The following is a 23,408-nucleotide window of genomic DNA, read 5'->3' on the forward strand; positions in this document are numbered from 1 at the left end:
ACTCTTTCAAATAATTATTGACTGCACTTGGGACAAAAATTTACACGAATCAAGTGTGTACGTAATACACTACTGAATATATCCTCTATATAAGTAGTTTCGATTTTATAATAGTATGAAAAAACTTTCGACAAATTCATCTATCATTAGAGCTATTCGCAGTTTCTTACAGACATTGAGTGACAGAAAAGGTCTATCTGAAATGAATGCTTCCCTCTATGAATACACAAAAAATATTGTTTTTCAATTTGTACACCAAACCACTACTTTCATATATATATTTAGAAAAAAATCACAAATTCCATTTTCTTATGCAATTTGTACACCAAACCTTCATAATGAAACCCAAAACACATAGCATTGATGAACATTTCTTTTCAACGCATCAATGCTCAGTCGAAATAGCGCTGTCTGGTCATAGAAGCTATGTGTTTGGGTTTTGGTTACCGATAGTTTCTTTGCAGTGAAAGCTGCAGACAAAGGACGAATCAAGTCGGCAGTTTAGTCTTGGTTTTGCAAATAACCGCCCTTGGAGAGCCTCTTTCATCTTTGATCTTCAGGGATTGAGTTTTCTGTCGATCCCATACATGGCGTCTTCGTACTTACTCACTCAAGCTCGTCTTTGGATCATAAATGAGATGTGTTTGAGATATGGTTCCAACTTTCATCTCAATTGATATATGTCCATGAAAGATGAGAGTACCTACTTAAATGTTGGAACTTGCTTGGAATACATTTGCAGTTATTCTTAATCCTAAGTTATTAAGTTATCCTTAATCGTAATAATGAAAATAATCTGAATTAGGTGATCCCAGAGATGAAACGCTACATACAGATTTGGTAGCAGGTAACGTTATTTCAACCTGTCATGTATTATTGATGGGTCGATTCATGCAGGAACTTTTGAACACATTTATCCCTGAAGAGAACACCCCTCAGTTGACTTTTCGCGACATTGTTCCCTGAATAGAAATTTCTCCTCTGTCTTCTTCACGCCTCACTACAGATAGGAAGATATAAATTTCTCCTTTGTCTTCTCCATCCCTCACTACAAATAGCTAAATAGGTGATAACAGAGCTCAATCGGTACAGCCATGTTACAATCTGTCCTCAACAAAGACAACCTTGAGTAATTATGATGACTCCCTCACGAAGACACCATTTATGAAATTGACAGGAAAATCACACTAGGGAGATTGAAGATGCATAAGGCCTTTCAAGGCTACATACCTTCAAAGTCGTAGGTTCACATAAAAGGCAAGGGTATGGCGTTTTCACCTAGACTGAAGCATGTCATATGCGCCTCTCCGGAAGATGTTTATTTATTTATCATTCTGACTCTCGCCTCGGAGTATGTTTGTAGGGCTGTTTTCGAAAATTGTCTACAGGTGACGCAGTTGTACACCCTACAGAATCAACTGCAGATAAAGCTTATGACTAGTTCGAAATCATATTGACACTCAGACGGTTCACTACGTCTGAAATGATCCCTGCTACTGACGAGGAGCTAGTATTCCGAAACTGGTCTATCGGTGGTCGTCCCCATCAAATGAAGTTAATTTCTGCTATTCATATATTGTGAGTTACTTGCGACAGATATACCGAATGGAAGACGTTGCACAGGTGCCTGGTGGTATTACTTTAGCTTCCTGCGCGGCATTAGCAGGGTTAGTTGTTGTTTTACTGTTGGGTATCTGCCACACGTACCTACAAAGTCGTAGGTTCACATGAGAGGCAAGAGTATGGTGTTTTCACCTAAATTGGAGCATATCATATGCATCTCTTTGGAAGATATTCAATTATCATTCTGACTACCACTCCGGATTATGTGTTTGTGGAGTTATTTACGGACTTTGTCAGCATGTGGTGCAGTGGCACATCCTACTGAATTAACTGCAGATATAGCTCATGACTAGTTGGAATATATGTTATTTGTTCAGGATACTCGGACGGTTCACTCCGACTGAAATGACCCCCGGTACTGACGAGGAGTTAATACTCCAAAACCGGTCTATCGATGGTCTTCCCGATCAAATGAAATTGATTCCTGTTTTTCATATATAGGAAGTAACTTGTGACATATGTTCCAAATGGAAGACGTTGTACAGGTGCCTGATAGTTGTTGTTGTTGTTTAAAGCTGACCATCTATAATGCAGTAATTCCTAGATTTTACTCTTTGCCTGAAGTACACAAACCTGAACTGTCGATGAGACCCATTGTGTCATCAATAAATTCACCTAACATCAAACTGGCTAAATGGTTGGCCAATATTCTGTCTATGTCATATAATACTGACAACGAACTTTATGTGAAAGATTCTATTTCCTTCAGTAATTTCATTAACTATTATAAACTTCCTGAAGACTATGTTTTAGTGAGTTTCGATGTAGTTTCACTTTTTACAAATTTGCCTTTGTAAAAAGGCAATATGTAATAATTAATAGCTTAAAAAATCACTGGGATGTCATCTCTTAGCATTGTATGCTTGATTTTCCAAATTTCAAATCGATTTTAGAGTATATTTTTGACTCCAATGTCCTAGTTTTTCAGGATACTTTCTATAAACAAATTTTTGGTACCCCAATGGGTTCAACTATTTCCCCCATTTTAGTAAATTTTGTATTAGATGACCTAATTATGAATGGAAAAGATAGAATCCCTTTTAATATTCCTTTCATTAAACGTTACGTGGACGATTTGATCCTATCTGTTCCTCGTGAGAGAACTGAGGAAGCATTAACAACGTTTAACAGTTACAACGAGCATCTGAAATTTACAGCTGAAGAGGAAGGTAACAACAGTTTACCATTCTTAGATATGCGTGTTCCAGATAAAGTTCTACGTACAAGATGGTATAGGAAACCATGTGCAAGTAACATGTTACAGAACTATCATTCTTACCATCCTACGAAGATGAAAATAAACTTAGTCCTTACCATGAAAAACAGGGTGACCAATTTAACACATCCACTTTTTAAAGATGAATGTATCAAAGAACTAAAAGGTATTCTCCTTGAAAATTCATATCCTTATAAACTTTTGAACAAACTACTTTCCAACCCCTTTTCCACAGGGAATAATTTAATTAATCCCATAAATGATAATAATTTAAATATGTCAAATAGTGGAGATATACCTCTAAATTCATTATTTTTCAAAATATTACCATATTTTTAGTCCTCAACACCCAAATTCATGAACGTTTTCAAGAGTGAAAATATTAAATTTGCTCAATACATTGTCACCACTACGAATAGATTTTTTTTTCAAAATTAAAACTCCGTTGAAAACTTCAGAAAAGTCAAATGTAGTATATGAAATTCCTTGTCATACATGTGACATATGTTGGTCAAACATCTAGAATTTTATCAGGACGCATAACGTCACATAAAAGTGATTGTAATACGAATAAAACCACCTATGCACTTGCAGAACATGTCATCAACACAAAGCACACAATGAATTACACCGAAGTTAGAGTTTTGTGTACTGAAAGCAACTTACAAAAACGGTTGTTTGAAGAAATGTTCTTTATCAAAAGAAATACCAATAACCTTGAACAAAAAGACTGAGATCAACAACCTCAGCAACATTTATAATTACATCTTAAAATTGGAACTCATTCCCCCAGGTTCCCCAAGCAACATATAGTGTGTGGGTTTGAACGCAGTGCTGAGTCTGTCATTCACTTCAATTATGAGTACTTTGAAGCACTGTACCCATATTCAGATACTTTGGAATTTGCTAGTGTCAACCATGCTGTTGTTGTGCCTTTTGGTAATTCTGTTTTTGTTTTTCACACTCCAAATGTCATAATGTCAATTATCAATTTTCAAATATTTCCTGTTTTCTCTTTCTTTATGGTTGCTACCACGCCACCAGTAAGTGCCATGCATGGCCAGTGAAATAATTTTAAAATTTCAAATATTTCGAATGTTAAAATGAAATAAGTTTTGTATTTTTCCTCTGAAACATAAAAATTTGATGTGTGACACTTTTGTACATGATGAAAAGTATTCACTTTGTTTTTATCATTGCAACGTCTGACTTTTCACTATAAGCTCAAGTTAATAAGTACCATTTTTATCTATTTGTTTTACAATTTGGCTGCAATATTTTCAATTTCTTGTACATGTCTTGATAAAGGGAATAAACATTCTCGAAAGCTTGACCATATAACAAAGAGTATTCTTTAAACAACAGCCCAACTATGTCAGTGTTGGTGGTTTGACCAATCAGCCGACAACTGCGGCTGATTGGCTAATTTTCATGGAATTATTTTCCAGCAGCTTGACTGCATTAACCTTTTTCGATTTCATATCATTTCTAGAAACATGTGGATTTGTTTTCCAATGGCATTTCAGGTTAGCTTCCCAAATTTCTGCAACCGCAGTTGTCGGCTAATTGGTCAAACTACCAACAATATGGGAATGTTAAAAATAGTACTTATCTATTTATATATATATATATATATATATATATATATATATATATATATATATATACATATGAATGTTATTTTCAATATAATTTTTTTTTCAGTTGCATTCGGATTATTTTTTCGTCGCAGGAATTGTAGGTTCCGCGAAAATTCACTCAAAAACTTCGCAAGAACCAGTTTACCTCTATAGGATGTCTGTGGAGACTAATTTGAACCTGATGAAAAGAATATTTGAACTGTATGGTTTACCAGGTGAGGATTACAACTCTTCAATGAACGCTTTAGCAGGTTTTTTAAGTTACATCATTTTGAGAATATTCTTACGAACACTGACTCTAAAAAAATTAACCATTGGAAAAAAAATCTCTCCCATAATATCTACTCGATATATATTGCCTGATTTTCCTTCAAATAATTTCATACATCTAGACGAGACTTACGCACAAAATCAAATATTTCATCAACTTTCATCAATATCTTTCATATCTGTATCTGTAGAGTCGGGAGGGTGAGTGTAAGCCCACAGCACTTAGGCCACATGTGACCCATTGTACATCCTCCCGAGGAGGAAGGTGAACAGGTCACTGGGAGACATCTCCTTTATATCGGGAGGTGTAGGCCAAGACTTGCCGGTCACACACTCTCATATTGACGATAACTCCGGGCACTCGCATAGGACATGCCTGACAGTCTCATCTTCTTTTTCATACATCCTGCATAGAGGTGTGTCCACTAGCTACATATTATGCAGGTGTTTCCTTAGTTGACAGTGGCCAGTCAGAATTCTCATTGTTAGGCGTAGATTTTTCCTGGTCATCGCCAGATATTTCTTCGGCGCCAGCTTTCCAGGGTCGCCCAGGGTAATCTTGGCGAAATTGCATCATTTGATTCCATTCCATCTCTTCACGAATTGAGCATGGGTGTAACATTTGACTAGTCCCGCAATTGTCGTAGTCATCAGGTCGTAGGTGCCACTGGGTTCTAAAATTCTCAGTCCAGCCGCTTCCTTGGCTAAACAGTCGACAATGCGATTACCTTCACTCCTGTCGTGCCATTTAACCCACCTCAGGATAATGTTATTATCTACCGAGTCTTTGGCTGAATCTTGGTGGCACTCTAGTACTAGCCCTGAGGTAACCCGTTGTCTCTTCAAGGCTAACAGGGCTTGTCTGCTACAGACAGTGCAGATTGTTATGTTTTTGCTAGAAATTACTTTTCTGCTTATTTTTCTTTTGTGGTGATTGAGATAACAGCCAGTTCTGTTTGGACCACGCTGGAATTTTTTCCAATTATCCACTTAATCCTTAGGCTTAGTGCTCTGGAGTATCACATCCTTAGCCTTCTTTGGTTTTTGAGCCGTCTGTATATATGCGTATTGCATTTGTAGCATCTGACTCTGTGTTCTGTTTTATTTGTATTTTCTCACTGTTGCCTGCAGCAGAGGTTGCGCAGTAGGCGCTTTTCGCCATAGGCTCAGCCTCAATTGATACATACCTACTTCGAGGTTCACACCAGCCGTGCGCAATCGTAACATGGCCATTAACGCAACCTCCTTAACGTACAGGTCCAGAGGGGTCAGACCCGTAATTAATTCCATTGCTGCGGTTGGTGTTGTTCTTATGGCTCTGTGATATTTAAACAAGCCAGTCGCTGTATTTGATATGATTTTTGGATGGCCGTTTCTTGTAAAACTTTCGTTCCCCATGCAATGGCTCCGTACGTTAACGAAGGTCTTATTATTGCAGTGTAGATCCAGGTGACCACACGGGGTGAAATATCCCTGTACATTCTACTAGCAATAAAAGTTACACTAATGATAAACACATTTCTAAATTATTTAAGTAAGGAAAATTGGGTGGAAGTATACGATTCTCCATCGGCCCAAGACAAATACATTCATTTCCATAATACATTTTTATATTATCACAATATGTCTTTTTCAGTACCCCCTAGTAATAAGAAATATAAAACAAAGAATTGGATCACAGATGAAGTAATGACAGCTAAAAATAATCTTCTTTTTCTTCATACATTTTCTAAACAACATCCAACTATAGAAAATAAAAAAAATTATACAGATTTCAAAAAAGCATACAATCAAATCTCAATATCTGCCAAAAAAGTCCACAATGAGAAATTATTACAAGAATCAGAAGATTATAATAAAATTGTATGGCAAATTATAAATAGTGAAACAGGAAGGAAAAAAAAAAGATAGTTTAGCCTACTGACTTGTCAGTAGATGACCTAAATGATCATTTTGTAAGTAACGCGACAAGAACTGTTCAAGAGTTGAACAAAACTTATATTAGTGCCGAATCTTTATTGGATAATTTGAAAAGGATTTTCATCAATTCTATGTTTTTCATACCAACTACACCTGATGATATCAGAGTAATCATTATGGGACTCAAGAATAAAAAAACTGAAGACATATATGGAATATCTACATTTATTTAAAAAAATGTGTGAATTTTATAATGGATCCATTATGCAATATAACAAACAGTTGTCTAGAACAAGGCAATTTTCCTTCGGAATTGAAAATTGGAAAGGTATTACCAGCTTATAAAAAAGGTGATCCTTCTATAATAAATAAATAATTTTAGACAAATATCCATACTGCCAGTATTTTCTAAAATCTTGGAGAAAAAAATGTATAATGACTTAACATCCTATCTAGATACTCACAATATACTTGTAGCAGAACAATATGGCTTTAGGAAAGGAGTCTCGACTGCCAATGCCAAAATGTCCCTTACCAAATTTATTGAAGAAAGTTTTGACAAAAACAAACAATGTCTGGGTATCTTCACGGATCTTACTTGTGCCTTCGATTCAATCAATCATTCAACTTTATTAAACAAAATGAGCTACTATGGCATTCGTGGAACCTGTCAACAAATGTTCACTTCGTATTTGACCAACCGAATACAGCGAGTGGAGTGCAATAATGAGAAAAGTCAATTCCTTCAAATTGAAAGGGGAGTACCTCTAGGTTCAATCTTGGGACCTCTGACCTACCCCATAATGTGGCTGCACATAACAGATTATCTGTACTCTTTGCAGATGATGCTACATTCACAATCAGTATAGAAAGGGATGAAGATCTCAAAATAGCCCAAGATGGTGTCAGACAACAAGCACATACATGGTTCGCCAGCAATGAATTCATACTGAATGATAGTAAAACTGTAAGCCTAAAATTTGATTGTAGGCCAAATAATTCTGCTAATCAGGCAGAAATGTATGGAAATGTGTCACCTCCAGTGGTCACAACTTGTAAATTTTTTGTGTACTAAACTCTCCAAGGCTGTTTTTACTATTAAAAAAGTTCGAGACCTTCTAAATCGAAGAGCAGCGCTAACTTCTTATTACTGCCTATTCCACTCACACCTTCGGTATGCTACTTCATCTTGGAGTAATGCAGCTCAAACATACATAGTTAAACTACTAATTTTACAAAAGTCTGTCATAAGATGATCTAGTAACTGTATTTACAACTTCCAAGAATTTACTCAGTTGATCGCTGAAAATCGGTATTTGTTCATGGATAATCAAAGTGATTGAATATAACTTCCCATTTCATTGTTACGGTATATATCCATATACTATCTATATTTCATTCATTTGACACATAGAAGTCGAAGGAATACTTTTTGCGCGCGGAAAAAAAAACACCAGAGAATTCGAGACGGGATCCGCGGAGATTTTGTGAGAAGGTTAAATAGATATCGGCTGTAAGGAATCACACGTTAAAAGATAAGACCTCGTTAGTCCTTAGCTCGCACAAGTTTCTCAACTTCAGAGAGTTGTCGTTCGTATGGGGGCGACAGCTGATTAAAGGAAAAACAGATTTGAAACAGATTTTCTTTTAAACAGATGAATGAACAAAATTGTTAGGTATCGTATTATACGGATAAGTCATTGAAAGTGCCTTATGCAATATTGGTGTTATTTATGGTTATGTCTGTTGTATGGTATATGCCCAATACTGTGAAACATTAAATTTGGATCGGTATCTGCTGTACGGTTGTTGGAAAAAGCGTAATTGATGTGCTAGAAGACTCGACACTCAGATATGTTTTTGTGCTATATCGTATATTTGTTATCAAGCAGGAAAGGTGAAAATTTTTTTCTGTATCTTCATTTGAGATACAGTGTGGCTTATTCAATGGAAAGACGAACTGAGCTGTTAGTTTGAAAGGAGAAGTTCATCTATTGAACGCATTAAAGAACAAGGATCACGGATGAGTACCTCGTAGAGGATAATTCTTTTTTCAATCTTCAATTATTTTACTTATTTTCATTACTAAAGCAATAATCATTATAATAGTCATAATTCGTAATGATAGTAGTAATAGTGATAGTTATGGTACTGTTGTTGAGATGTCAATAAGGCCAATATCTCCTTCCTAGTGAAGTATATATTCTCTATACTTTTTGTACTCTTGCAAGAGTCCCCAATTATATAAGGTAGGGACCAGTATCAATGTAGTAAGTTGTCTATATCGTTTCATATAGTAATATATATTTTATAACTCTCAACAATTCATTTTTGTTGGGCAAGGGACTGCTGAGTAGTTGATTTTGGTGGTTGGTTAACAGCAAGGGGTTCAAAAACCACTTGGCGCCCAAATGATTTGATCAAAATTGTAATAAGTGTTTTGAAATCTTCAGTAACCCATGCACGGTCCTACCAGAGTAGGTACATTACCTGCCATACCTGACCCCCCTGCCAATACGGTCCAAAACCTGGAAATTAACATACATATATGTTGGACGTGATACAATCTATGAAAATCTAGAATTATCACGTTTGCCCCACTGTCAGCCTAGAGGAAATAAATGGATATATTTTACAAATAATTTAAAATATTACACATCTATGGATCCTCTCTCGTGATTGTAGGTGCGTTTCGTTGGCAATGGTCTATTACAGAGTTGTCCGATCTGTTTGAAGTTATTCGCTTTCTCTGCTCGATCAAAATATGTCAAGAAGAGACGGCCATCAACTTTTGGTGTGAATAACTTGATATGAAACATCTAATATAAGTGGTAACAAAACACACCTATCAACATCTTATATAGATTGGCCTATATAGATCGGCTAATAGTGAGACATGAATTACGTTCAACTTTTAAAGAAATCATACAAACCTTTTGTGCTTATATTTCTATCAACACATTTTAATTGTCGTTTCATTGATATTGAAATGCTTATTTTTCTTTCTCGTCTATTGGTTATTTTGCTTTATTAAAATATTTCAAAAAGTGTCTTTAACTTAGGTACCTCAAACAACCATATACTTGAACATCACTTTTGGAGTATATATGTAAAAAGCAATGTCGCCGGATGAATCCATCGCTGAAGATAAATTTGACACAATCTTAATACGTCAATGAATAACCTCACTTATTTCTTCCAAAAAAATTAGTATTATTAACATCATCCATCAAGGATTAATTGATGACTGAAATTGATAATATTATTGACCATCTTGCGATAACGTTATAACTGCTCCTCTCGGTCTACAACTAATTCTGAAATAAGAGCGCATCTCAGCATTCACCTCTGAATAGACATCATAATCATTAAATTCTTTTCAATTCGAATTATGAATGATTCAATTTCAGTGTTATTATCAAAGTTGAGAAAAAAAAAGCAGAAATTGAACGTTTTGTATAACTACAACAACCTAATTTTCATTTCAGGTGTAAGCCATGCTGATGATCTTGGATATTTGTTCAAATATTCAGTTTCTCCTGATGTTGAAATGGGAGAGCTTGAAACAAAGGCTATGCAGCGATTCTTGAACATGTGGACCAATTTTGCCAAATACGGCAATCCAACCCCTGAAGGAACCGATTTAAATATTATATGGAAACCTGTTGAAGAAGATTCCGTGAATTTTTTGGATATTGGAAGCGAGCTTACGATGCAAACAAATCCAGAATCAGAACGAATGACATTGTGGAAAGATATCTTTCAGCTCAGCCCTGCCACAGCAAAATATTTATAAAGAATACGATATTTTATCATATAATACTCATTCTCTGTTATGAATAAAAATTCAGAATATCGACTGCTATTTTGATGTTGGCGTGAGGGAAAATATTGATATTCTTGAAAAAGCTTCGAAGAGCTCTTTCAGACGCTGAACTAGATAAACATAGACATTCAGCAGATCGAGTATTCAAGCTGTATTGGAATATACGTTTTTCTACTCCATACATTTTTTAAACTAATCATTACTCGTTTGACAGCAGGTAGGTAATGGCTTATTCAGAATACACGTATATTCTAAATTAATGGCGGTTACTTTGGAGAGAAATTTTTAAAAATGATGGGATATGTAACATTTACTCTGATGAATATGATCTCATGAATACATTCATCCGTCCAAAAGCTAAAATCAGTGAATTTTCTCTCCAAATTCTCTATAAAATAGAAATGAAAATCATATTTTCAGTAAATTTATTGTTCAACAGTTGGTGGGTTGATACTGAATCTAGTTATATCCGTGTATCAACAACAATTTGTTTTGATTATAAGCTGTGTTCGGTCTCAAAATGTTGCTATCGTCATTAAGTTTTTCAATTGAATCTTAATTTTCTTAGTCTTTAGCCTAGAGTTGCCAGCTCTAAAATCTGTACAACAAAACAGATTTATTTAATCTTTCATTATTCCCAAGAGTTTCCCAATTGGGGGTTTCCAGTTGGTCTTCTAATGTACTGGTCTTTTCGAATGTCTTTTCTCAAGCAACCCGTATATTTAAGTGCATTTCACGTAAATATTGTATGCTACAAATAGCTAGATTTTTAAATTCCTTAATTGTTACTTGTATCTCTTATCTTGGGAATTATGACCTTTCCTACCTATGTTAATCCAAACCTCTGTCTATCCCTACAATGACGAATCTGATCCCTTGTCTAACTACCGATGTGAAACATTGCATTTTGTCACATCATTCATTACGTTACAAACCTTGTAAGAGTTCAGTAAGAATTAAATATTGTCTACAGTACATCTAGCCAGTTATTTTTCTCATTCTATCTTTTCACAAGAGTTAATGTAATTCTTGTGCGATAAAACAATCGTGGGTCAAAACATTGGTCCTTCGAGCAGGATATTTTTAAAATTGATTAAAAATATTCATAATAATTTTCAAGTTTTCACTTGAAACTGTAAGTGAACAGTAAACACCATACTATCGACATCAGTGCAATCTTGCACAACCCCGAAGCAGCAGCATACCAGTTCTAGGATTTCAAGTGCTGAAAATCCTTTGCGTACAGCAGCCCAAGTAGCGGGTATCAATCTATCCAAGGAATTCACGCCCTGCAGCATCGATATCTCGTCAAAATCGTCAGTGGTCACAGTAAGTCATTTGAACTATCCTATCTTATCCTTTTCATATATTCCATTCTCACTAAATCAATTCATTTTTTATTAGAATTAAGTCTATCAGATCACACTTGAACAATCAAAACAAATCTATCCATATAATTAATCTTATAAACATTCTCTATTTCTTGTTCAGTAACTGATTAAGCATTAAAAATCTGTCGAGCAAACTGAAGCAATGAAAAACTAAACGTGGAGTTGCCCAGCGATCTCTCACAAATCATGAAAAATTCTTATCGCGCTTTGATCCGTCGAAAGACTTTCCCGCTCTAGAAAAACCGTATGAAAAAATAAAAACAACTCTTGAACTGTTCGAAACCTGTCAATCTGAACTTGAGTCAATTCTTGATGAATCGGAAGAATTAAGCGATTATTGCACAAATTTTGAAGAGCAATATTTTGATAGGTTTTCTATTGCCTCAAATCTACTAGCTACTCCCGGAAACCACAGTCGCAATCTACAAGTAATGCGGCACTTATAATGAATATAGAAGCGCCAAATTTAAATTCCCCTTCGCTTTCTTTTTCTAATCAGCAAGCGGAACAAACAAAAGGTGAAGCCAATCCTTCTAGCAATGAAAACAATACCTATTCAACTAACTTGTCCACCAAGACAGTAGTACACCCCCAATTCCAAAATTATTCTATTTGGAAGGCTGCCTTTCAGGCGAAGCAGCACAGGTCATCTCATCTATTGAATCATCAGCTCAAAACTATGAGATATCATGGAATTTGTTAAAAGAGAGATACGGCGATCATAAATTCATTCGCGGTGCTTACATCAAATCACTAATTGATCTACCTTCCATTTCAAAAGATTTTTCTACTCGCACCTTTTTAGATCAGCTTCAGAAAAATCTGGGAGCTCTTCAATCTTCAGGTGAGCCTACTAGCTATTGGGACTCATTTTCAATGGTTTTATTTCTCATCAGAAGGACTAATGGGAATATTGAGAATTCACTTACCGGCTCAACAGTGTTGACCCAAGTACTAAGTATACACCGACCGCCAGTCGCTGTGGAACTGCCGACAACAAACTTTGAAATATAACTCTACACCGATCAGATATCTCAATTTTTTATATTAAAATGGAATTCAATTCTAACTTGACGTTTCGTACATTTACATGAATTCGTTCATTAAAGTAAGATGATTTTCATTCTAAAAAGTCATTCGGGTTAACAATCTACTATTTTCCAATGTTCATCCATGTTTCGAAATGATTTTGAAACATTAAACAAAGAACAAGATGTTGTTCATATTTATGTGTTTCACTTGTCATATATTTCTTCTCTGATCAGTAACTTTTGAAACGGAAATATTTGATTTTTTTTGAAAATTTGTCTACTTGATTATCCTGAAAAATATATTTGATTATAATATTTTCCATTGGAAGTCACGCAGTGAAATTAGACAGTATCTGAACCAGGAATCCAACCACCATCAATTGACTGAGAGAGGAATCATCAAGACTCTAGTAAATCGTTCTTTTGAGCTCTGTAATACAAAGGAAGGTCTCGAAAAAAAAACTAGGCATCATCAAAAATTATATTCAACGGAATGGTTACTACAAAGTGGTGGTGAAACAGACTTTGGCTAGAAGACAGCAATAGTCTCTGGTGGAAGAGAAGTCGCCACAACCAGTACTTGTACTTCCTTACATCAGAGGATTGTCGAAAAGGATAAGAAGAATTGGGTTCCAGTGTATCATCAGAACCTGCTTTAGATCTGGGAACAGTATCCGTAGCAGCCTCACGAAAATTAGGCCACCAAACGCGGACTGCGATTCCAAGAATTGTATTTACCGGATACCCTGCGAGTGCGGAGAATCATACATGGGTGGAACTAAGAGGCCATTGAAACTTTGCATTGCCGAGCATTAGAAACACACACTGCGAGGAACTAGCATATCAGGAATTGCAGAGCATGTTTGGGCTCATCAACATACCATCGAGTGGTCTCAAGCTGAAATCATACACAAGGAGGAACACTGGTTTAGGAGAAAATTCAAAGAAGCCGCATGTATGTTGTCCAACAACGCATTTAGCCAAGTTAGCGTAGAGATACGCTGTAATCAAGCGAAACATGACCAACTCTAGCCAAATGGTCAGCTCCCACTGAAAGTGATGCAGCGGAGAGTGGAAAGAGGGGATAGGTGAAAGTACTCGAATGACCTATAAATAATCATATCTCGGAGAAATGAGTTCAAAACTTTCGATCGACCAGCAGAAGATCGTGCAAGCGGTACCAACTGCACTACTGGCAGCACCCGGAAACCAATAATGCCAGCACGGATTCCAGAAAACCTAAAAATCGGATCGTGGAACATAAACAGCGTTACAGAAAAAAATAATGAGCTTTTGAAAGTGCTATCATGGCTAAGCATAGCCGTCATGGTACTCCAGGAGACAATGCTCAGAAACCACACGAATTTTCGCATCCCAGGATACAATACTCATAGAAAAGACAGGCCAGGGGGCGCCACGCCGCAGGGGGCGCGGCTGTACTAATGAAGAAAAAACTAGCGCATAATGAAGATAGAAATCCGGAACTATACTTCGGATAGGCAGTAGCGGTCAGAGTGAAACTGAAACGCTACGAACAGCTGAGGATTTTGTCGATGTACCTGTCTCCGCAGAGAATACTAGAGAGAACCGACATAACAGAAATGTTCCCAGATCACCATCCAACGGTAAACAAAGGCGACTTCAATGCGAAGTCAGGCGATTGGAACTACAGGAACGGAAATCAAAGAGGCAGGCAACTAGCCAGGCTGCTAGAAAAATCAAAGGACACCGCGAAAGTAGCTCCAGAAGCCCCAACGCACTACTCACGAGAAGAACAAGTCCCAGACATTCTCGACGTCGCTATAGTGCAAAACATTCCTACATCGGAGATGGAAGTACTAGACGAAGAATCGTCAGACCACAATCCGTCCTGCTCGCAATAGAAACAGGCGAAGAGGAACCAGATAATCCGACAAAGAGAATCATCAACTGGAGCAGATTTTAGCGCATCGTTCACGACGCGATAGGAGATATCCCACGCATTGAAACAAGGACTGATCTCGAGAATGCCACAACGCAGCTACAACAGGCGATCATCCAAACTATGGAGAGAAGCGCGCGGGAAGTCCCAGCTGCGTACTTCAATTTGGAGGACCACATTACACCGGATCAAGATCAGAAGACGCCTGAAGAGAAGATAAAAACGGACACGCGCTCCAATGGACAAAAGGAGTACGCACAGAGCCGACAGAATCCTGCGGCTAAGGCTGTGTGCAATTCGAGACCGACAATGGACAATCCGTCTGGAAGATCTCGACACCGAAGATCAATCTGCATGGAGAATGCAGAAAGTTCTTAGGAAGGGACACCAAAAACCATGTCTGCCTATACACGGCTAGCAAGGAATCGTCTACACGGACCAAAGAGAAAGCGGAAGCATTTGTTGACAACTTCGAAAGACAGTGCGACAGTGCGTCTCGTTTACGGACGAAGTAGAAGGCAACGAAGGGACAACGCACAACCCCTGATACCGACATCACACAAGAAAGTGAAAGGCATCGTGAGGTGCCTAGCCACTCAAAAAGCCCCAGGCCCGGACCAGATACTAAACCGGCACTGAAAGTTCTACCAAGGAAGGGTAGAGCGGCAATAACGCAAGGAGGCAACGGTCAGTCAAATCCCGAAGCCAAAGAAGAATCACATATTTCCATTGGCCAATAAGCTTAACCCATTCCATAAGCAAAATGGCAGAACGAGTCATCTTGAAAAGAATAGAAGACCGAACCAGTGAACTTGGAATCTTACTAGGTGAACAGTTTGGTTTCAGACCCGAACACTCGACAGAGCTGCAAGTACTGAGGATAGTAGACTTCGCGATAGAGGGTTTCAACCTTAAATGATATTCCTTGACGTCTCCAAGGCGTTTGACAGACATGACGTCTATTAGCTGAAATGAGCAATTTTGGCTACTCGAAACAAACGGTTACTAGATACTTGCAACAGCAGGCGAACAGACTAGAGGATTGAGCCAACCTTTGGAAAATCATTATAAACCCTGACAGGAATCAGGCGATATTGTTCACCCGGACGCTGATACACTCGGAAGGAAACATACTGAAATACTGATAATTCCAGATGTTTCCAATGTGATGTCGTAAATAAACATATTTTTTGTGCTCACATTGCAAACGCTGGCTGAACCTTACGAGATAGATAAAAAATGTACTACAGTATTGTACCTTAAGACGGTCCAAAAAATTCGCGATGGTATATGCTATCTCTTAGGGATAACCCACAATAACCATTTTTATCGTCGAGAAATAATAGCTCATTTACGAAGCGATTTTAAGCAATACAGCAATAATTCATGTGGAATTGAGTACCTAAAATAATGTGTGTATTCAATAAAGATCAGTATGGTCTTTTGCAGTATGTGATTTGAAATAATATTCTCGAAGATATTACAGATTTAAAATGTAGAGACATAGCGGTTGTGGTGGTACCGACCGAGGGGTCGGTAGCACTTGATAATTAGCAGTGACTGTACGCGTTTATATGTATATTTAGTATCGGGCATTGCCCCCGAGCAGTTTCTCATAAGGATTCTGTTCAACCACTCTGCATTCTGCATAATATATATATATATATATATTGAACTATGAGTAATATTAATATTAATTATAACAATTTTCAAGTGATAGTTGGAATTTTGAAAAATAACTAATTTATTTCTGCAATCGTTTCAGGCCCAGCCAGAACCCATTTTCTGCCATTAGGTTGACAGTCCATGTAGACAGTTTCAGTGGAATTTGAGTTTTCTCTACAGGAACTAATTCAAAATGCGATAAGAGGTGGAAAAATAACAGTTTCGTTTCTAGAAGAGCAAATCTAGAGCCTATACAGATTCTTGGTCCCAGTCCAAAGGGCATATAGGTGAAGGGGTCGATTTTTCCTTTATTTTCATCACTAAATCTCTCCGGATCAAAACGTTCTGGATTTGGATAATATTTGGGATCATAATGTATTCCTACCATAGGGATCATCAGTGTTATGCCTTTTTCGATATGTAGTGGTTTTTCATCTGCATTCTTTGCCTCTATCGTATAAGGTTTCGTACAAACTCGGTCTGTTGATACAGTACTTGGCCATTTCCTCAAAGATTCTAAAATAAAATTGAATGAATCAATGACGGCTATAAAAACTCACCAATTCCATTTATTGTGAGTTGTGCAGACCTTATTTTGATTATAATACAAGAACATGAGCTCTCACAGTTGAAAGTATACTTAATGAAAACAAATTTTGAGCTGTTAGGTTATGGTCACATGGAACTTGTAGTACCAAACGTTTCGCCTGCTACTGCGCCAGATGTCATCGGTGGTATGTGCGTTGACTAAGAGGACAGAGGTTATATTCCGAAGTGTCAGCAACGACTGACTGGCGCACCTCGTGTTCAATCGTTTTAAAATTTCAAAGGGTGTTGGGGATGACGGTGTTTCATGCAGATGCTCACTTCCGATCAGTTCACACTCTTGATGGGTTGGCCATGGTGTTGATGGCTACGTTGCTGTTGGGATATTTATCGGAGTTTTATTTTGCTTCCTTGAGTACTGGATATCATGTTATGTTGAACCGTATACCTTCTTTCTCTGCTGTTGAGATCGTTGGGATGCAGCATTAATACCTCCGCACTAGGTTACCCGGATGCCACCGTATGTAGTCAGAGAAATCCGCAATCGCAAAGCATGTCCTAGCAGTAACAGATCACGTTAAAAGTACATTAAACTACCGTCCTTTCCGAATCAACGCATCAACACGAATTATTTCATAGGAAGGCCATTGAGAACTACAAGTATCCCAACAATTCCAACAGTGAAAAAGAAGGTATACGGGTTGACAGAACGTGATGTTTTGTACTCAATAATGTCAGTAATGCACTGAAATATAGCTTTCATCGACTTTTCACCAGCAGCGTATCTGTCATCAACGTGGACCAATCTGAACAACCCAGGAAAAGTGCGGGCCACTCAGGAATGAGCATTTACATGGACATCTCACTCCTACCAACATCTTCAAATCCACTCCCACCGCCATCCCTTACATCACCCCCATCAGCTTCTGAAATTATGAATACGAGGAAACACGAAGCTCCCCGGTCACTCGTTGCTGAGACTTCGAGATATAATATTCATCCTAGCAGTCAACGAAAATACCACTGTCTGTCTGTCTGTCGTAGTAGCAGACGAAACGTTTGTTACTGCATGTTCCATTCGACCACGGCCTAACAGACCGGGCTTTTTTCTTCAATTTTTGTACTAGATTCATGACTGATATATCAAAATTATTAAGGAGTGATATGAAATCTTTTTTCTTATGAAGTTCAACAAGAAATGTTCAATTTTTTAAAAAAATTCTTCTAAAGTGTTACGGATTGAACACCTATCAAAACCCGTTTCTTCAAATTCTTCTGATTTTTTTTTTCTGAACTCGTCCAATTTCAAATTTTTCGGTTTGTAACATTATTTATTTTTTTTTGTCGTGTATTGTTTTCTTAATTGTACTGCATTTTTTCTCTATACTGTGCCAAAATTATTTGGCATTTTATTGAATGGTATCAGTCAATCAGAAATACAGAAAATATAAATTACGATTGTCTTCTTACCTGATATAACCATATCCATATATTTCATTTTCAATAATGCTTCATATGTTATTTTTCCTCCACATTCCGCCAGTGTGTCTTCAATTTCATTTCTTAGTCTCGTTTGGATGTCTGGATGGATAGCCAACTCATGGGACATGAAGCACATGAGCGAAGACACCGTATCAAACCCGGCAAAGAAAAATAGCAAAGCCTGAGCTGTGATATCAGAGTTTGTTAGTTCAGTGGCTTGCCCTTTTCCTGAAAAAAACGAAACCAATTCTATATTTCGACATATATTCTAGAATAGAAAAAACAACGAGTAGCTCAGCATTCTTTGGCATGTCTACTAGAAGTGGTACTCAATAAATTGACACAAGAACATTTTCAGTTCTCAGCTAGTAGTTTGTTATGGAGGATTTATAAGCAACAGTGCAACTTCTTTTGCCGTTGATTTATTCATTCAACAACTTTTTGATAGAACTCTCTCTGCACTATTGGCATATTCATAATGAGGAACATATATAAGTTTTCAGTTTTTTCATTGTGTAAATGCGCTGCAGATATGATAATAGATCTATCAGTATGAACTTTCAAGGCAGGTGATAACTTTTTACAAAGCTGAAAATGTTTGTTTTTTCGAATTGTCGTCTGTTGGAATTCGAAGGTTCGTGTTATTGCTTACAAGATTGATGATACACTGTCAGAGCTATTTTCGTTTTTATGGCCGGCATCGGCAGTTTTTTATGGCTCACGCTTCGACTACGACTGCTGTTGGTATTGTCAAATGCCATGAAACAACTTACAAAGTGCTCCAGTTTTCGTCACACCAGATATTAAATAACCGGAATGTGTTCCCTATTTTATTTTATCGTTGGTGGGTGTGTCTTCTTTCATATTGATTAAATTGAATGGCCTAATTCGTGTTCAATTCGAAATGGGTAGAGAGATACAGTTAATGGTAATTTTCTCTATCTTTCTATTGATTTCTGTACATTTCTGGCTGTATGAATTTCTATCAACTCCATGTATCTTCGAACGAGTTGGCGAAAATTCTTGTTTGAGTGGTTTTGTTGGCTTGAATATTGACAGAATATATGTAATGTAAGTTAGTTTCCCTCGAAACCAAACTTGAGATGTAGATTCTTGTATACATTGAAACTTACTCTCTGTGTTTCAATATTCGAATACATCCGAATCTTATTCACTGTTATCTCTTTTTCGCATTGTTCACCATCGCTATTGGAATCACTACACTAGAAAAAGTGTTAGGTTAGGTTAGGTTAGGTTAGGTATATAATGATTATAGAATTCACGAAGATTTGTCCAACGATTTACTGGCCTCAAATATCTTATCTATTATGTCGACCATTATGAGCTACTATTGATATTATTGCCTCTCTTCTGCAGGAGGTCTATGGATGATGACCAAATTCAGAAATCATGTTGTTCTAGGCTGTCAATGTTTCTGAGGACATTTGGATCACCAAATGAAATGGAAGTTTTCAGTTCTGTTATATAAACCCAAGCGTACTATCCAAAAAGTAAAATGATTTATTTGAATCATTTAATTTATAGGGGTTCAGTGGAAAAAAATTATTACAAATAACATGATGGAATAGTTTACATTTTCAGCACTGAAAAAATTGTTCAAACATGGAAAACATACCCATTTTGAAAAATAAAATGCTTTCTTTCAATATTTAAGCCTCACCAAATCTCAGGGTTTGTGAAAAATTTCAAGACGAGTATTTCAAATACTTTTACATACATACATACATTTTGCCAAAAATGTACCTATAGGACAAAAATTTGGCGAGAATATGTGATTTAGTGCCTCCACTTGGGTAAAAAAAATTAAAAATTAAATTCTGCGCGATATTGCGAATGTTCGCTAATAACGAGCAAAATGTTTCGTTGGAATTGACGTCTTGGATACATCCCAGATGATTAAATATCACTGAATTTTGTTCTGAATACCTAAATTCTATGACTTTCAGACTGGATCATCGATTTTTCCTTTTTTTTTTCTCCTACGGAATGGCGTTTGGAAAAGTGTTATTTTTTCAGTGGTAATAAGTTGCCCTATACAATTGTAAGTAATATGTATTTATGTATCAACGTAGTTGTTGAGATCAAGTGTACAAAAATGTTACAAAGTTTGAAAAAAAAATGAGTACACACCATTTGTTACCATAACAAATATTAATTTCTCTTGCATAATCGAATAGGTGTAGTCGAAGTAACCTGTATTGTGAATAGTTAAAAATGTCGGCATCTCAAAGGCCAAAGAAACCAATACAGATCAATAACGCCGCTGCCAACTAGTCCTCGTGGACTGGTCATGCTCATAAAATTAAATTTGAAGTCACGTTACGGCGACAAATAGAATGCGAGGATGGTTCAGGATCAGTTCAGGAACTGATCGCGATGTGAGTGTTGAAATTCGATATCGGTGCAGTTATAATTACTTGGAATTTATGTTATCTGTTTAAGATGTGGCGTCTCTGGACAAGTATATACTGATAGTAATAAAGAGTGTGATAACAACGCAGACTTTTTTCTGTGTAGGGATCCAATAGCGATGGTAAACAATGCGAAAAAGAGATATATACCAGTGAATAAGATTCGGATGCATTTGAATATTGAAACACAGAGAGTATGTTTCAATGTATATAAGACTCTACATCTCAAGTTTGGATTCAAGGAAACAAAATATTACAAGCAACATCAGATTTGATCGAAATTCCATTCTCAACTGTAAGTAAAATAGTCAAAAACAAACCTTATGAACGGAAGACACGATATGACAAGGGATTACCAAAACCTTTAGATCGTTGAAAAAAACAATTTACGACTGTTACAAAAACATTGAGATTTCTACAACTGGAATCATAAGAAAGGAATTGAATGCTTCCGGCCATAACATGAGCTGCTGTAACAAAACTCTCCAGAATTTGATAAAGAAACTAGTATTTATATTTAAAATAATAAACAAACGTCAAGCAGTTATGGAAAGCAGAAGAAAAGTGGAATTGTGTAAAATATACTTAGAACAAATAGATAAATATAGACAAGAACGGCAAATTCTCTATTTGGATGAAACTTGGTATGACACTCACGACACAGTTACGAAAGGGTGGACTGATGGTTCGAGAATGTGTACGCCTAACATGCCTGCAAAGAAAAGATCGCGACCAATCATTGTGTATTGCGGAGGAAGTAAAGGATGGGTTCCGAATTCTTTGAAATTATGTGGAAAAAAACTTGAGGACTACAATGTTGACTCTCATAAGAACAAGGAAGCAAATATTTTTGAGGAATGGTTTCACCTTTAAGCTGACAGAACCAAATCAAAATTGTTCATTCTCTGTATAATTTGAAATTTCTGAGTTATGTCAGGCCCTGTTATTACGATATTGAGATTATTTTCCCCTTGTCAGAATCAGATATTTGAATGATTACCTCAGACACACGCGATAGTATTGAAAATGTATTGAGAATTGTAGGTCCGTTTAAGCTCCTATGACCCTTCGTCGCTGGATTTTGATGTTTAGGAAAAATAGTGTGTTTTGCTTGCTTTACCGTTAGGCTGTCAGAAACAGATCCAAATCTTTAAACTTTTTGGAAAGTTTTAACTTGCAATCATTTTACTTTCATTTCAAGCTTCTTCATTACCGTATTAGTCCCTCATTTGAAATTAATATTTGGGTAATTACTCAAAACACACATGCTGAATGTTCTTCAATTATTGTCCAGAAAAATTTGTATTGGGAATTTCAAGCTCGTTTTAGGCTGTTGTGAACCATATGTTGTTTGTTCCGAACCAGTAGGTTCTTCTAGCTTCATCGATATGCTGCAAAAACTAAATCGAAATCTGTCTTTTTTGTTAATTTTAATTATGCAATAAGTATTTCATTACGCTATTGATCAGTTTTTTGCTTCTCCGTTGAATTAAATATTTAGATGGCTACCTCAGCACATGGGGTGTTGAAGAGACACAAATATATTGAATTTTTTTCATCATCGCCCCCTTTCATGAGTTGTTTTTTTGTAAATCTATGGGTTCGATAAAAATCTTTCAATATGCTATTGTTGCTTTTCGTTTGAATTGAATATTTGAGAGATCACCTCAGACACACACAGAATATGTGAAAATAATTGTTTGAGAATATTCTTCAAATTTTAGACTCATATTCCCATTCATCACTGTTTCTCCAAGTGTGTATGAGGTATTCACCCAAATATTCAATTCAAATGAGGAGCAAAACTTTTTCAAAACACTAATGATTTCGTTCGAATTTTCCAGAAAATTGAGAACTACGAATTGATTTTGCCAGTTCAATGGTAAAGCTAGTAGAATCCATAAATGAGTCAAGGAATGTGGGCGAGGGAGATGACAGAAGTGTGAAATAAATGAAAGATTCTCAGTTTATTCCTTTCTCTTCCACAGTCGAAGAATTATTCCAAAACATTTCGCCTCTATCACGTATGCATAGGTTGTCACTCGAATATTTATTTCAAACGTAGAGCGAAACAAAGTTCAATATCAGGATGAAAAAACCTAAATGACTTCAAAATTATTGCAAGTTCAAATTTTCTAAAAAATGAAGCCTAACTGTTTAGCTAGCAGAACCCATTTAAAAAAACAACACTTCAAAAGTCGGTAGATAATAAGCAGAATCAATAGAATAAAAAACTACGCTCAGAAAATCGATAACAATAAGTAATTAGAGCCTCAAATATGTCTAAAATTATGACGTAGTCTGATTCAAGAAAGTGTTTGGGTAATGCTAGTGTCACTTAGAGCTCGATAGGCATGACATCTCTGTCAAAATAAAAGCAAAACATTTTGGAATAGGGTACAAAATTAGCATAACATTAGCCTGGAGGTATGACCTGGAAATAAA

The 23,408-nt window shown here is 36.5% G+C and overlaps 2 protein-coding genes across 3 annotated transcripts in view; one reads left to right on the plus strand and one right to left on the minus strand.

The window, feature by feature from the left end:
• The window catches only part of LOC111507903 (juvenile hormone esterase), a 49,964-nt gene extending 39,436 nt beyond the window's left edge, over window positions 1–10,528 (plus strand). Inside the window, exons 6-7 of the mRNA XM_074184063.1 lie at window positions 4,544–4,694; window positions 10,158–10,528. Of these exons, the coding sequence (XP_074040164.1) occupies window positions 4,544–4,694; window positions 10,158–10,465 (459 nt within the window). The 3' untranslated portion in view covers window positions 10,466–10,528. The remainder of the gene's footprint in view (window positions 1–4,543; window positions 4,695–10,157) is intronic.
• A 5,986-nt stretch (window positions 10,529–16,514) lies between these two features.
• LOC111509623 (cytochrome P450 9e2-like) overlaps window positions 16,515–23,408 on the minus strand; it is a 29,989-nt gene continuing 23,095 nt past the window's right edge. For both annotated transcript variants that reach the window (XM_074184180.1, XM_074184175.1), the window contains exons 6-7: window positions 18,520–18,759; window positions 16,515–17,019 (exon numbers count right to left, since the gene is read on the minus strand). In XM_074184180.1, the coding sequence (XP_074040281.1) occupies window positions 16,583–17,019; window positions 18,520–18,759 (677 nt within the window). In that variant the 3' untranslated portion in view covers window positions 16,515–16,582. The remainder of the gene's footprint in view (window positions 17,020–18,519; window positions 18,760–23,408) is intronic.

Source organism: Leptinotarsa decemlineata, unplaced genomic scaffold (genome assembly GCF_025532065.1).
Source record: "Leptinotarsa decemlineata unplaced genomic scaffold, Ldec_3_MD MMD2_P_RNA_scaffold_2, whole genome shotgun sequence".
Lineage (NCBI taxonomy): Eukaryota > Metazoa > Arthropoda > Insecta > Coleoptera > Chrysomelidae > Leptinotarsa > Leptinotarsa decemlineata.